This window comes from Copadichromis virginalis, linkage group LG13 (assembly GCF_057382275.1).
Source record: "Copadichromis virginalis isolate Kocher_CV1m ecotype Utaka linkage group LG13, C_Virginalis_male_GT1.1, whole genome shotgun sequence".
NCBI classification, from domain to species: domain Eukaryota; kingdom Metazoa; phylum Chordata; class Actinopteri; order Cichliformes; family Cichlidae; genus Copadichromis; species Copadichromis virginalis.
The window spans coordinates 27,309,154-27,322,875 of record NC_140630.1 but is presented as its reverse complement, the minus strand read 5'-3'; the positions used below and the strand labels follow the sequence as shown (position 1 = coordinate 27,322,875).

The window sequence follows — 13,722 nt, the reverse complement described above, 5'->3', positions numbered from 1 at the left end:
TCAGTGGAGTCACATCAGGCCCCCCTAAAGAGGTCAAGTCTCTTTGACTGTCTCTCAATTTTGTTTTTGTTTGCTTTTAATTCAAGGGCACTGGTTGCCACTGCTGTAGGTTAAAGTTTGTCAGCACTTGGGGGACCTCTTCTGGTGTTGGGCCCCAAGCACCTGCCTTTTTTGGCTGTTGGCAAGCTGGACCAGCTGTCAGCTTCAAAGCAATGCATGATGAGCTAATCACTTCCCATGCATCTTTATTGTTTATCTGAAAATGTGGGCAGTACAAAAAATGAAACTGCTAGAAAACTGTTCTTTTACCAGCTTTCTGTGTTTGGCCCGTTTTAACATTTTACAATTCAATATAGATAGCCTATAGGAACTGCAATATTGGGATGTGGGCACAAATTAGATGTTGCCATTCCCATTCATTGATCATTGGCTGCAATAGGAAAGCAGCTAAGCAGACTTTGCAGTGATTGGATGTTGACAGTTGTTGCTTATCTGTAATTGGTTGCAACCTGTGCAGTACTTGTAAAGACAATGGAATGATGCTTTCAAGTGATAATCAAAAACAAAATCTAACAGGTAAACTGTGTTAAACAGCTAGATGTTGCACCAAAATGTTTTACAATGCACATCTTTCAATTGAAAACATCTGTTGCACTTTATCGGCTACTAGGTTGGTTGTAGTGTAGTGGTTGTAATATTTCACCTCCAGTTTTCCCGGCTGTCTTTCGGTTGGTTGTTCACGAGGGGTCGCAACTTTTCGAACAGCACTTGAACGCACCAGTAGTGTTTGGACTCGTGTTGCCGACTCTCAGCAGCTACAACAATGAGTGCGAGCAGAGCTTGTTTGGCTAGTTTGAATTGAAGTTTTCTTCAGTGAAACTGCCCGTAATATTTCACTACATGTGCTCTCTGGGTGAGTCTCCGCTTCGGGTTAGACAGGAGTCGCGTTTCTTTTCACATTCTCACCTCAGAAAAAGAAGAGAAAGATGATTGACTTCACTGTTCCCACTTCTGATCCGCTATCGTGAAAAGTGACATGGCTGTGTGTTTGGAGATTTAGTGTCATTGTGCGGCTTTTTTTTCCCCTGTGCTCTTTCTGAGACACGTTTTAGTTGATTAACTGCCATTCCAATGTTTTGTCTTTGCCAGGTTTCCAAAGCACTGTATTAAATGGAGCTGGAGGACCAATGGTGGAAAGGACAACTTGCTGCAGATATATACCAGGCGCTGCGATACAAAGTGAGTCACACCGGGTCATTTATGTGGTGGCTGCTAAAAATGATGCAAAAACTATGAGAAAGGTTACCTGTAGTGTCATCCTTCACATTCATCAGTAACTTCTTCTGTCGTGCTGTTTTACATTTTGATGTTGAAATAGCAGTGCAAAACTGTAAATAGTGAAATCTGAGTTACTTTTGAAAACGATATTGATTCCTTATTTTAATAGGCATGAACTTGTCTTTGCTCGCTTTAAATTGCTTGCTGCTTGAGTAATCTCATAGGACTACAGCAGAATAAACCTAAAGTCTAGTTCAGTTACAATGAAAGATGTGTCTTTTTGAAATCTCAAAACACGTTGTCCCATAGGAGCTCAAGTTACCTTCCTTCAAAGGTCAGTCCCCTCAGCTCAATTTGAGGCGATACTTCGCAGACCTCATAGCCATTGTCAGCAACCGCTTCAGGCTCTGTCCTACGGCCAGGCACCTGGCCGTCTACCTGCTGGACCTCTTCATGGACCGCTATGACGTCACAGTGCAGCAGCTTCACATGGTCTCGCTCTCGTGTCTTCTTCTGGCCAGTAAGTGTGCAGCTGACTTCACTTTTCAACACATCTAACTAGTAAGTGTCCACACTGGTGTGACAGATTGGGTGATTGTTCTTTGCTTACAGGTAAGTTTGAGGAAAGGGAGGACCGGGTGCCAAAGCTGGAAACACTAAACAACCTGGGTTGCATGAGCTCCATGAACCTGGTCCTGACCAAGCAGGGTTTACTGCATATGGAGCTGCTCCTGTTGGAAACTTTCCAGTGGAACCTGTACCTCCCTACGTCGGCCCATTTTACAGACTACTACCTCTCTATTGCGGTCCATGAGGGTGATCTGCATGATGGCTGGCCTATGACATGCCTGGAAAAGACTAAACTATACATGGCCAAATATGTGGATTACTTTCTTGAGGTTTCCTTGCAAGGTACCATGCATTTTGGATGTATTTGTGCAGTGCAGTCTTGCTTATCAGTATTATCAGTTTCTAGTGGAGCTGATAACGTTGATTTTCCAGTTATCAGAAGCTCCTCAGAGCCTATCCAGATAGCAAACAGTAGTTGAAACAGTTAAATCACTATTCGTCTGTCAACCTACATTAAATTGAATCAACGTTGATTATCAGTTTTGCACCGTCTGTTAATACTCAAACAGCACTGATCATCATTGCTGATGATCAGTGGGACGTCACTGGTATTTCAACTGATATTAAAGAACAAATTACTAATAATATTTTTGAAATATTGTATTGCAGAGGATGTTAGATTAAATATCTAACCTTAAACATTAGGGTTTAACATGTAAATACCAATGTATAACTTTACATCGTTTTAAAGCAAGAGTTTATTCTTCTTCTTTTTTTAGTGGCAGTTTAGTTTAAAGTCCTTTTTGGTGAATTCACTCCTACATTGTTTCATATGTAGGATTATATGGCTTCAGAACTGCCACAAATCTTTATGGCGCTTTCAACATGGTGCTGAAAACAATCCTCCGAGATTTTGGTTGTTGATATGTTGATATGATAGCATCACAGTGTTACTCCATGGTGCAAATCTCCTGTTCCACCACATTCCTAAGGTGTTCTAATTCACTTAGATCTGGTGACTGTGGAGGTCGTATAAGTACCATAAATTCACTGTCGTGTCCAAGAAACCAGTTTGTTACGTGCTTTTGTTCCAGCTGGGAGCAGCCATAAAGGCATGGGTACAGTCAGCAACTGTACTCAGGTAGGCAAAACCATGCTAAATTAGTAATAAGGGCACCAAATTGCACCAAGAACATATCTGCAACACCATTAAATCACCACCGCAACAACAACTGAGTGTCATTAAACCAAGGGAATGTTTTCTCAGTCTTCGCCTTGGTTTCCTGTTCTCAGTTAGCAGGAGTGGCACCCGGTGGGGTCTTCTGCTGCTGTAGTCCATCTGTTTCCAGTTTCAATGTGTTCTGCATTCAGATGCTCTTCTGCATGCCTTCGTTGTATCAAGTGGTTATTTGAGTTACTGGTGCCTCTTAGAGATGGTCACATGTGAAAATCCCAGTACATCAGCATTTTCCAAAATATTCAGTGCAGTGTGTCTGGAACCAATTCCAACAATTACGCCACATCCCAAGCCACAACAGCTCAAAAACATTTACCACTGTTTACCACACCCCAACTCAGCACCTACACTGGACAAATGTGCAGTACTCCTAGCAGGCTTGGGCAAAAACACTTTGAGGTTTTATCAATATTTTAGCATGAATCAAACATTTTTATAGCACTAAAATCTCAAACTTAAAGTTAACATTTTTTTTTTTAATGTTGTCTTGTAACATTGAGGGAAAGTTAAATTAAATTATTTATCACAGGTTTGCTTTCTCATTTCTTTCCATATTACCTTTTTAAAAAAATTCCACTAACTGCTTTTTTTAAATAAAACATTTATACCTACACATTCAGAATAATAAGGAAATGTAAGTGGAAAATAACAGTGTCCACCCACAAAAGTTGATCTTTGAGTTTGCTTGGCCAGTTTTTTAAAGAGAAGATGTACTTTAATTGTCATTCATGACTAGTGAGAAAATAACTGTTCTTTGTGTTTATCCTTCTAAAATTAATTGAATCCTAAAATAATACAGTATAACAGCTGCAGTAATGGCAGTCTAAATTCTACTTTCTAAGGCTATCTAGCGTTATCAACAATTTAGCTAGTTTTATCTTATCTATCATAATTAGATTCTACATGCTAATTTAGATCATTTGAATAAGACATTTACTTTATAGCATGTTGGTTCTATGTATATTTAAAATTTTCAGTCTGGCATTTTAAGTTATAAATGGGTTACTGAGAAAATACATTCAGTCCTAGCAATAGCTAAAGCTAGCAAATGCTGGCTATCGCAGTATTTAGCTTAGCACAGATATTTTAGGTCTTTATCTGTTTCGTCTTTTGAAATGTCTGTGAAAGTAGCATCGATGCCCGATGGTTTAGCAAACTAGTGTAGTTCCTGTTAAGCCATAATGCAGCTACTGTAGCAGATCTCAGTTTTTAAATTCATTTTGGACATAATGTCTGTTTTCATGAAGAAAAAAATGTAAAAATGAGGATTGGGGTTTTTGGGGTGTTAAATCTGGGGTGCTTTTTTTTTTTTCTCTCCTCAGATCATGTCTTTTTGTGTTTTGCACCTTCACTGGTGGCTGCTGCGTGTGTGGCCGCCTCACGCCTGATCCTTCACCTGTCACCTACATGGCCACCGCGACTGCAGCGCCTCACAGGCTACGCATGGGAGAACCTAATCCCGTGTACAGAGAAACTACTCATGTGCGTATCTAACAATAACCTTGCACAAAGTTGACTTGTATATGTGCTGAATATGAAAGTGAACGCTCAACACGGTTGATTAAAATGACTTGGGACAGTTAGGTGCTGCGTTTCAGGTTTGAGTGTTTTGACACTGATGCCTCACAATGGCACAGCAGAACAAAAGAAGCCAAAGCACAACAGAAGCACACACCTTACACATACAAGAGATTTACATCAGCACTCGGTGTGCAGCATTGACTCTTTTTGCTAATCAACAGTGCAACTCTTTGCCCCTTCTTTCCACAGTGCACATGACAGTGACGTCAAAGAGGCCAACAAGCAAAAGTGTCAGCAGCCCAACCAGCAGCAGCAGCAGGGTCAGACAGCTTACCACACCTCAGCTCAGTACCTCAACCGAACAAATGCGCAGTACCCCCAGCAAGCTCCACAGCCAGTCACAGCCCCTAACCACCTGCCTGCCTCCTACCTCAGCCACTCCACTGCCAACGGCCCCCAGAGCATCAACACCCAAACCATCTCCACGTCGCTGGACCCAAAGTCTAACATTCCCAACAGGGCATTCCAAGTCAGCATGCACTATACTTGCGCTGCTCCGTGCTTTGACAGATGATGGATTTCCAAGGTTTAGTCATTTTGGAAGAGGTAGAGTTAAGATACTGCCATCGATTTCACCGGATCAGAACAAGACGAAGAGGGAGGAAAAAAGAAAAGAAAAAAATCTTGTTTTTAATTTGAAGAGTCTTGATGAGATTGGTGCAGCACTTTGAATCACAGTACACAATGTGCAATATGCCAAGTCTGCTGTAGTTTTCTTATTTGTTTTTCAAGATGGTTCAGGTAAGAATGTAGTTGTGAATTGCCTCTTGGCACAGTTTGCACCCTGTATCCACTGTCACTGTTACTGCGTTACAGACCAAAAGTCTCGTATTCAGTTAAGCCAAAGTATTTCAGAAATACTATATGTACAGTTACTTTGTGCCTTTAGCCATTGTGACTATTAGTATAAGTTAAAACTGCAGTAACAAAAGGGGATTGACATTGTTTTGTAGTTGACGTGAGAGTTAATGTTTCTGTAGCTTTGTGGGTTTTTTCCACAAAAACTATTTTTGTTTGTTTGGATGAATGTCATTTGTAAGACAAGGAAATAATATACCCCCTAGATGTCACAACGTACAGTATTAGCAGAGTAAATGTTCTCATGTGGATGGAGGACAGAGTGCATTCTACAATGACTGTTTTAAATAAAATATAAACCTGTGTTAAACTGTGATTCTAGTCCAGTGGATTTGTTGCAATATGTATCATTAAGTATAACTGCTGCTTGCATGACTGCAACTTACCATCACTTCTGATTCTCTGATTTAACGTTCAACATGTGGTGTAGTAATCATCTAGGAAAAACTCATTTCTGACTTTGCTACAAAAATATGACCAGCTTTATTCTTCAACACATTCTGAGTTCTCCTCGTGATTTCTTTTGGAATAGTTCTCCACACTTCTGGAAGGAGCTCTTCTTTGGGTGTTGGCTTTTATTCTGTTCTTTGTCTGCTATAATAATCTGGGCTCTAAGGAGGCCCATCAATGGTTGATGGTGTTGCATTGCTTTTATTGTATTGGCACTGTTTGGGGATCATTGTTGTACTAAAAATTGAAGCGGTTGGCAATCAGATGATTTCCAGATGGTACTGAAATAGATTATAATCTGATGGTACTTTTCTCCCCAACAGACTGGTTCAAATGCAGTCTGAAACCATGACACAGCTGCCACTATGTTTTACGGCTGTAGACACTCACTATTGTATCTCTCCTGACATCTTCTGTATGTATGACCCTAATTTGATTGGAAAATTTCAAATCTAGATTGATCACTCCATAAGTCTGTTTTGTATTTACACTGGTTCTCAGCGCAGTTCTTGTGTAATTTTGTATACCTTGGCATTTCTTAAGAAGAGAAACATGGTGACGGTTCTCCTGATGAAGCTTCTGATGAGGTTTCAGTGAGCAGTAGATGGATGAACAGAAGGTCCTGTGTCAGGTCCTGTAACAGCTCTTTGAGAATCATCTTGTTCCTGCAAAAATTCTATTTATGTCTATCAGACTGTGGTGTCTTTGGCATTTTCCAAAGATTCAACTAAAGAGATTGGAACAAATTTGTAACAGGTTTCAAGTAACAAAGTGCCTAAAATTATTTAAAACGGATTCTCTGCTAAGATGTCCGTAACAACAGAGGTTAATGAATAATTTATAGGTCATTGTCAAGTGGCTTTATCTTAATTGTACTGATTGTCCCTAGCAGCTGACTGCTCCATGCTAAATTTTAGTCATTCAGTCAGAAGAAATTTTTAACTTACACATAACCAATAGATTTAATAAGTGAAGCAGAATACAACCAAATAAATGTGTTAAAGTTAAAAATCAGTCTGACACCAAAACAATTGAAATTACTTAAGATGAGCAAAAACAGAGTTTAAAAATGGCTCGCTTAATGTAGTAAAAAGAGAATATTAAGTGACACTTGTGGCTCAGTATGGGAGCGCATACTGATGAAATGTCTGAGTGGGTGTTACATGTTGTGTAGGATCAAAATAATCAATTAACAAGACAAGTGTGTTGCGATCCAATACAGAAATTTTCCATATTTTAATTTTGCAAAATCAGAGTCAGATCTATAACATCCCTGGTACATGTGTGCCTTCCCTACTCCGTTGTCATTTGTTTAACATTTGTTTGTTTGACACAGCATCCTGGTGGCAGCTAAAAGGAAAAGACAAGCTGTGAATGAAAGCATTTGTTTTATGTCTACATCTGTTATGCTTACATTGTGTTTCACACCTTTTACAATATGTTGGATATGTACATTAAGGACATTTTTTGAAAAGACAACCCACAGTCTGCAGAGGGCAGTGTGTGCCACATTTCTTATGCTGCTTTTCTCTTCAGCTTTACATCTATTGTGTATTCTCTCTTGTGAGCTATAAAATCATCTTTATCAGACAGTTGACCGAGTAATATCCTAAACACGTCAGCCAGCTATTCAACTGAGTGTGCGTTAGACTGCCTCTAAAGTTATACAATTATGTGGTTAAAATGCAACTACAGTTGTTAAGCTCTAGACTTAAGACGTAAAACCACTCTCTCGTTGCTTAGATAAACTCTAAACCAATTTGGTTTCCTTCCACTTCCACGTTTTTATTTATTAACTCCCGGGTCTTTAAAGAAAACCCTAATTTCAGCAAGTTCCTGTTATAAAACAATGTGGTCAAGCCTGACTGAAACAACGCTTCCAAATAAACCTCTGAAGCATGTCTTCCTGCCTGTCGTGATGTGGCAAACCTACAAAAATAGAATTTCCGATCTAGGCTGTGGGCTGCAGAAAGCTTCCTGTGGAGGAGGACATAAAGTGACGTAGTCTTCTTGCTTTGTATATGTTGCTTCCTCTACTAATCTGTGCATGTAAGTTCACCAGAAGTTCACAACTCTGTTTTATCTTACTCAGATTATATCCTCCCATATTTTGGCATAAAAGCTGCAACTAACTCACACACCTTTTTTCTTTTATGTGTTTGGTGCGTGGCCTTGTCATTTCAAGAAAGGGCAGTAAAGGTTAGTTAAATGACCTATTGTACTTTTCTGTAGTAAAATTTCAAAGCAGCAGTAGACATATCACCACTAATGAATTAACCAGACTAACAGGTACATGGTTTGTTTACATAAAGTCTGACATTGCCTGGTATTCTCCCAAATCTTCTTTAAATCAGAAATTCTGGGATTGGAAGTTGCACATTGTGAAAGCAAATCTATCAACACTTTTGAAGTCTGAGATTTTGAGTTGAGCCTAAAAAAAAGTCAGCAACCTCACTAGCAGGCATTAAACCAAAGACTCTTCCACTGGGCTTTGTTTATTTGTTCGGTCAGTCTGTCATTTTTGTCATTTTTTGTTTTTGTTTTTTAGGAACATATGTCATGGAAAAACAGAATAGAAATAGAAACAAGTTAAACAGTAAATGCAAAAAAAAGTATTTGTCTGCCTTCACAGTGATTATATGCTCTAATTCATTCGAAAGGTGTTCCATTGACTTGAGGTCTGGACTCTGTGCAGGCCAGTCACGTTCTTCCACACCAAACCATCTCATCCATATCTTTATGGACTTTGCTTTATGGACTGGTGTGCAGTCATGTTGGAACAGGAAGAGGGTCATCCTCAAACTGTTCCCATATAGTTGGGAGCATGAAATTGCTAACAAATCCAGACTCGTTCATTGGATTACCAGTGGAGTAGCCTGTTCCATCACTCCAGAGAACATGTGTCCACTGCCCTAGAGTCCAGTGGTGGCATGCTTTACACCACTGCACCCAAAGTTTGCATTGCTCTTGGTGATGTAAGGCTTAGATGCATGCTGCTTGACCAGTGAAGCCCATGAAGTTCTCTACGCACTGTTTTTGAGCTCATCTGAAGCTTACATGAAGCTTGGAGGTCTGTAGCGACTGACTCTGCAGCAAGTTAGCGACATCTGCACACTCTGCTCCTGGGCATCTGTTGACCCTGCTCTGAGATTTTACATTGTCCACCACTTCATGGCTGACTTGCTGTCTTTCCCAATCACTTCACTTTGTTATAACACCACTAACAGTTGACTGTGGAATATTTAGTAGTGAGGAACTTTCACGAGTGGACTTGTTGTACATCCACACAGGAATTCACTAAGCAGCTGAGAGTGACCCATTCTTTCACAAATACTCGCAGAAGCAGTCTGCATCACTAGGTGCTTGATTTCATACATCTGTGAACATGGAAGTGATTGAAACACCAGGATTCAATAATTTGGATAGTGAAGAAATAATGTGCATAAAAAGAGTCTTTTACAGCAGAGTTTTATCTGCATAAGAAGGGCTTCATCCTTCTACATGTTATACTACTGCCTACTGCATGTTGCATATACTTACCGGCCACTTTATTAGGTACATTTTGCTACCAGGTTGGACTCTCTTTTGCTTTCAGAACTGCCTTAATTTTACATAGATTCATAGATTGATCCAACTACATGATGGAATCATTCCTCAGGGATTTTGATGCGTATTGATATAACACTATCACACAGATTTCTCAGCTGCATATGCATGATGCAAATCTCCCTCTCTACTGGATTGCAACAGGGTGTCTATGGAGCAACCAGCAGCTTGTTGGCCCGGTAGATCCATGTTTTTATTTCTTTTTATGTCAAATCTGACCCAACCATCTAAATGTTGCACCACAAATTGAAACCTGAAAACAACATTTTCTCCAGTCTTGTACAATCTTGGTTAGCCCATGTGTAGTCTCAGTTTCCTGTTCTTAGCTGAAAAGATTAGCACCCAGTGTGGTTTTCTGCTGCTGTAGCGCATCTGCTACAAAGTTCATGTTGTGCATTCAAAGATGCTTTTCAACATATCCTGATTTTAACAAGTGAGAATTCGAGTTACTATTGCGTTCCTGTCAGCTTGAAGCAGTCTGGCCATTCCTAAGATCTAGTATCAAAGAGCCAGAGACCCCAGAGAGCTGCAGGTCACTTGATATTTTCTCTTTTCAGATCTTTCTCTGTAAACCCTGAGATGGCTTCAACAACTATGCCACGTTTAAAGTCGTGTAAATTACCATTTGAATTTAACCAGGTTGTCTCAACCACATCCACATGACTAATTCTAATTAGATATTTGTATTAACAAGCAGCTAAACAGGTGTACCTGATGAAGCAGCCAGTGAGTGTATGACATGTGTAATATACTGCAATCTGATAAAGTAAGTGGCTACGTCCTTAACTACACTACAAGGATAATAAGAGTGTATTATAAACAGAAACACCACTGTGATTTCACAACCCCATGCTGCAAAAGCCTCCTGTCCAAGTTCCAAGTTCAACTTTATTGTCACTTCAACCATATACAGTTTAAAAATACACAGTGAGGCGAAACAACGTTCCTCCAGGAACCAAGGTGCTACAAGACAAGTTAGTGCAAAAAAAATAATAATATATAATATATCTAGTAATAATATTGTGCTTCGGTACCTTTTTCCAGATGGCAGGAGTGTAAAGAGTGTGTGAGAGGGGTGTGTCCGATCAGCCACAATGCTGGTGGCTTTGCGAATGCAGCGTGTGGTGTAGATGTCCTCAATAGAGGGTAGAGAGACCCCGATGATCTTCTCTGCTGTTCCCACTATCCGCTGTAGGGTCTTGCGGTCTGATATGGCACAGCTCCCAAACCAGACAGTGATGCAGCCGCTCAGGATGCTCTCAATAGTTCCTCTATAGAAGGTGGTCAGGATCGGTGGTGGAAGCCGGGCCTTTCTCAGTCTTCTCAGAAAGAAGAGACGCTGTTGGGCTTTCTTGTGCAGGGAGCTCCTTGACTGGATTTCAGAAAGAATCACAAGGAAACATATTTTATAGTAATCCAACAGGAAAGCAGCCCCCACAGTTTCAGTACAGAGAGTTCAGGACAAACATTTTTCAGATGGGTGTTGTTCATGTGTGATAACACACACACCTGATTTTGCTGGGTGCCGCACAACAGCACAGAATAACTCTTTCAGAATGGAGGTGAGACTAATGTCTAACTGGTTTTGACCAAAACAGTAGAAGTCTGTGGTTAGAAAATTGGTTAGCAAACAGGAAGAAGTTAGAAAAATAGACAAACCAAAATAAAGAGCAAGCTCCTCTCAGAATCAAGTCATTCTTTAGCTGTGAAGTTGTATCTGCTCCCTCAGGGTAGGCAGACAAAGGTTCTTGTTTCTCCACGTCTCTGTTCACAAGACAGCAGTAAAGGGAGATGAGTGTGAGGACTGCTTACTCCCAGGCGCACGTTGCAACACATTGCTGTGATTCATGTTGTTTGGCTGAAAACTGAGTTTTAAATTTGGAAAGACAATCGCAACGACTAAAGGAGTTTAACAATAAAGATTTGTCATTTAAACTGAAATGAGCCCAAATGCGTTCACACAGCACAAACAAATCCTAGTCCTAGCTGCCGTACATTTAGTTGTAAAGCATTTTTGAGAAAACCAGAGGGAGAAGAAGCTAGTAGATTTTAATTTACTTGTCAAGTCACATAGTTATCAGTATGTAACTGGCCTTAAATCAGGTTACATTTCAGGTAATGTGATTAATTATCTGACTGTAATCAACAGAGAAGAAAACAGTCAAGTGTCACCAATGAAACAACAAGTAAAAAAGTTTTTTCTAAAGATATTTTCATAATGTTTTCAAGGATTTTATTTTTGTCTTCAGTTTGACTTTTCTCTTTCATAGCAACTTCTTTCAAAAGTGTTGCCACCTCCTCATCGTTTTTATTTCAAGCCAGTTGTATTTCTGAAGGTCACAATTTATTTCGCCGTGACATGTTTCATGAGTTTTCTTGTCACCAACCTCTCACCTTTCTAGCTGTTCAAAAGTCTCCTGTATATGACTGTTTACAGCCTGTGCTTTAAACAATCAAACCACCGGGGCCAAATTTAGCCAGTTCCTGCAAACTTCAGCAACAATGATGCCAGGGGAGTCCAGCTGCTGCTTTAACTACACAAAGACACAGAAAATAACATGTCTTTTGATTTACTTAGCTTAACAACATAGAGCACCTGTCACAGTTGACTGTTTGTGAGAATCGTTATTCACCTTAGACTCTATATAACATTTTTATGTAGCTGCTATGACATTGTCAACTGGTTTTGGACTTTTATTGAAACCATAAAATGTGTTTTTTATCACCTGAAGCTATGATGATGCTAGAAACCTTGGTTAACAACATAAATCCAGATGCTGTACTAGTGCAACAGGCCAACTGTATCAACTGCACACAGTCTAATAGAATAACTAATACCAGAAACTAAAAGTGATGTCAGATAGAGCATTTGAAATGGCTATTAGAGGATTAGAAGAACTTATTGGCACTTCAGCATCAGCTTCATTTGTAGTCCTTGAGGTTATCACTTGACTTCACAGTCAAAGAATGACTCATGGTTGCAACATGAAACATGAGACTGTCAGCAGCTGGTTAATTAAGTGCTATCTTGGCTTGAGGCATTCCTCAGAAAGATACAGTACTGTGAAGATTTAAAGGACCAATAGGGAGTAGCTTACACTGCTGAGAATGGATCTTATCGGTGCACTTTTAGGTCCACCCACATCTGAATGGTATAGTGTGAAAGTGACTCCTTGTCTCCATGCGCTAGCCAAAAGCAAAACTCAAACAAGCAAAGTGGATACTGGCAAGAAGGCATTAAAGAGATCCTGAACTGTCATTCAGTATCCCTGTACCAGGCATTTTGTATCAAAAATGTCAGTAGTTTTATCTCAAAATGTTTGTGTTAGTCCATTATTTTTATAAAAAGTAATGTAAAAGTAAAGTAATAACTGTTAATTATTTCTGTCAGTGTCTGAGCGGCACAGACATGCCTGGTTAAGTTATTTCATTTTGCTTATTGTCTTTAATTATACTACTTCATATTGTGATAATAAATACATATGTGTATTGTTTATTTTCCCCGCAAGCTACATAGTCAGGCTAAAGAGAAACTTGTTCAGTTTTAAAGACAACTAAAATTCATCTGTAAACCTTGGTTGTGACGTTTACATGGAATGTCATAATGTTGGTATGGCCAGTAAAAATGACCATTATTACTGGTCAATAATTCACAGTCCCAATTGTAATACACATTGTACCCTACTGGATTCACATCCAGGCTGTCAGTTACCCACAGGGTCATTATTTAACCTCAAACTGCTGCCTCCGTTGTAATTAATTTATATTATTCTGTATATAACACAGTAATGATTGCCAACATCCACAAAACATTTTGAAATTGAAGTTTAACCTAAGGTTTAGCAGTACTTGCTGTAGGGTCTGTGCAGGCCTGATGATCGTCCAAAAAGTCTTCGACTTTACTTGAATGAATTGTTGTTTGTTTAGCTGTTTCTCTGTGATATTTAAGGACTTTATTTCTAATTCTTCATATTGCATTTAGTGGCAACTCAAACAAAATTCTGTGGCGGTCAGAAAATTTGATGATCTTTAAGCTACATGAGTGATATGGGTTGAGTATGACTTTTGCAACAAACGGCAAATATAACACCAAATTCGTGGGAGGATGATAAGATGAATATAATACATACTAAAATCAAACG

General features: G+C 39.5%; 1 protein-coding gene across 1 annotated transcript; it reads left to right on the top strand.

The window, feature by feature from the left end:
* Window positions 1–788: 788 nt before the first annotated feature.
* On the top strand, window positions 789–5,840 carry ccnj (cyclin J). Its single transcript, XM_085478339.1, has 6 exons — window positions 789–913; window positions 1,150–1,239; window positions 1,588–1,798; window positions 1,891–2,190; window positions 4,408–4,567; window positions 4,856–5,840. The coding sequence occupies exons 2-6, from the start codon at window positions 1,171–1,173 to the stop codon at window positions 5,178–5,180; spliced, it is 1,065 nt and encodes a 354-aa protein (XP_085334465.1). The 5' UTR covers window positions 789–913; window positions 1,150–1,170; the 3' UTR covers window positions 5,181–5,840.
* Window positions 5,841–13,722: the final 7,882 nt, after the last annotated feature.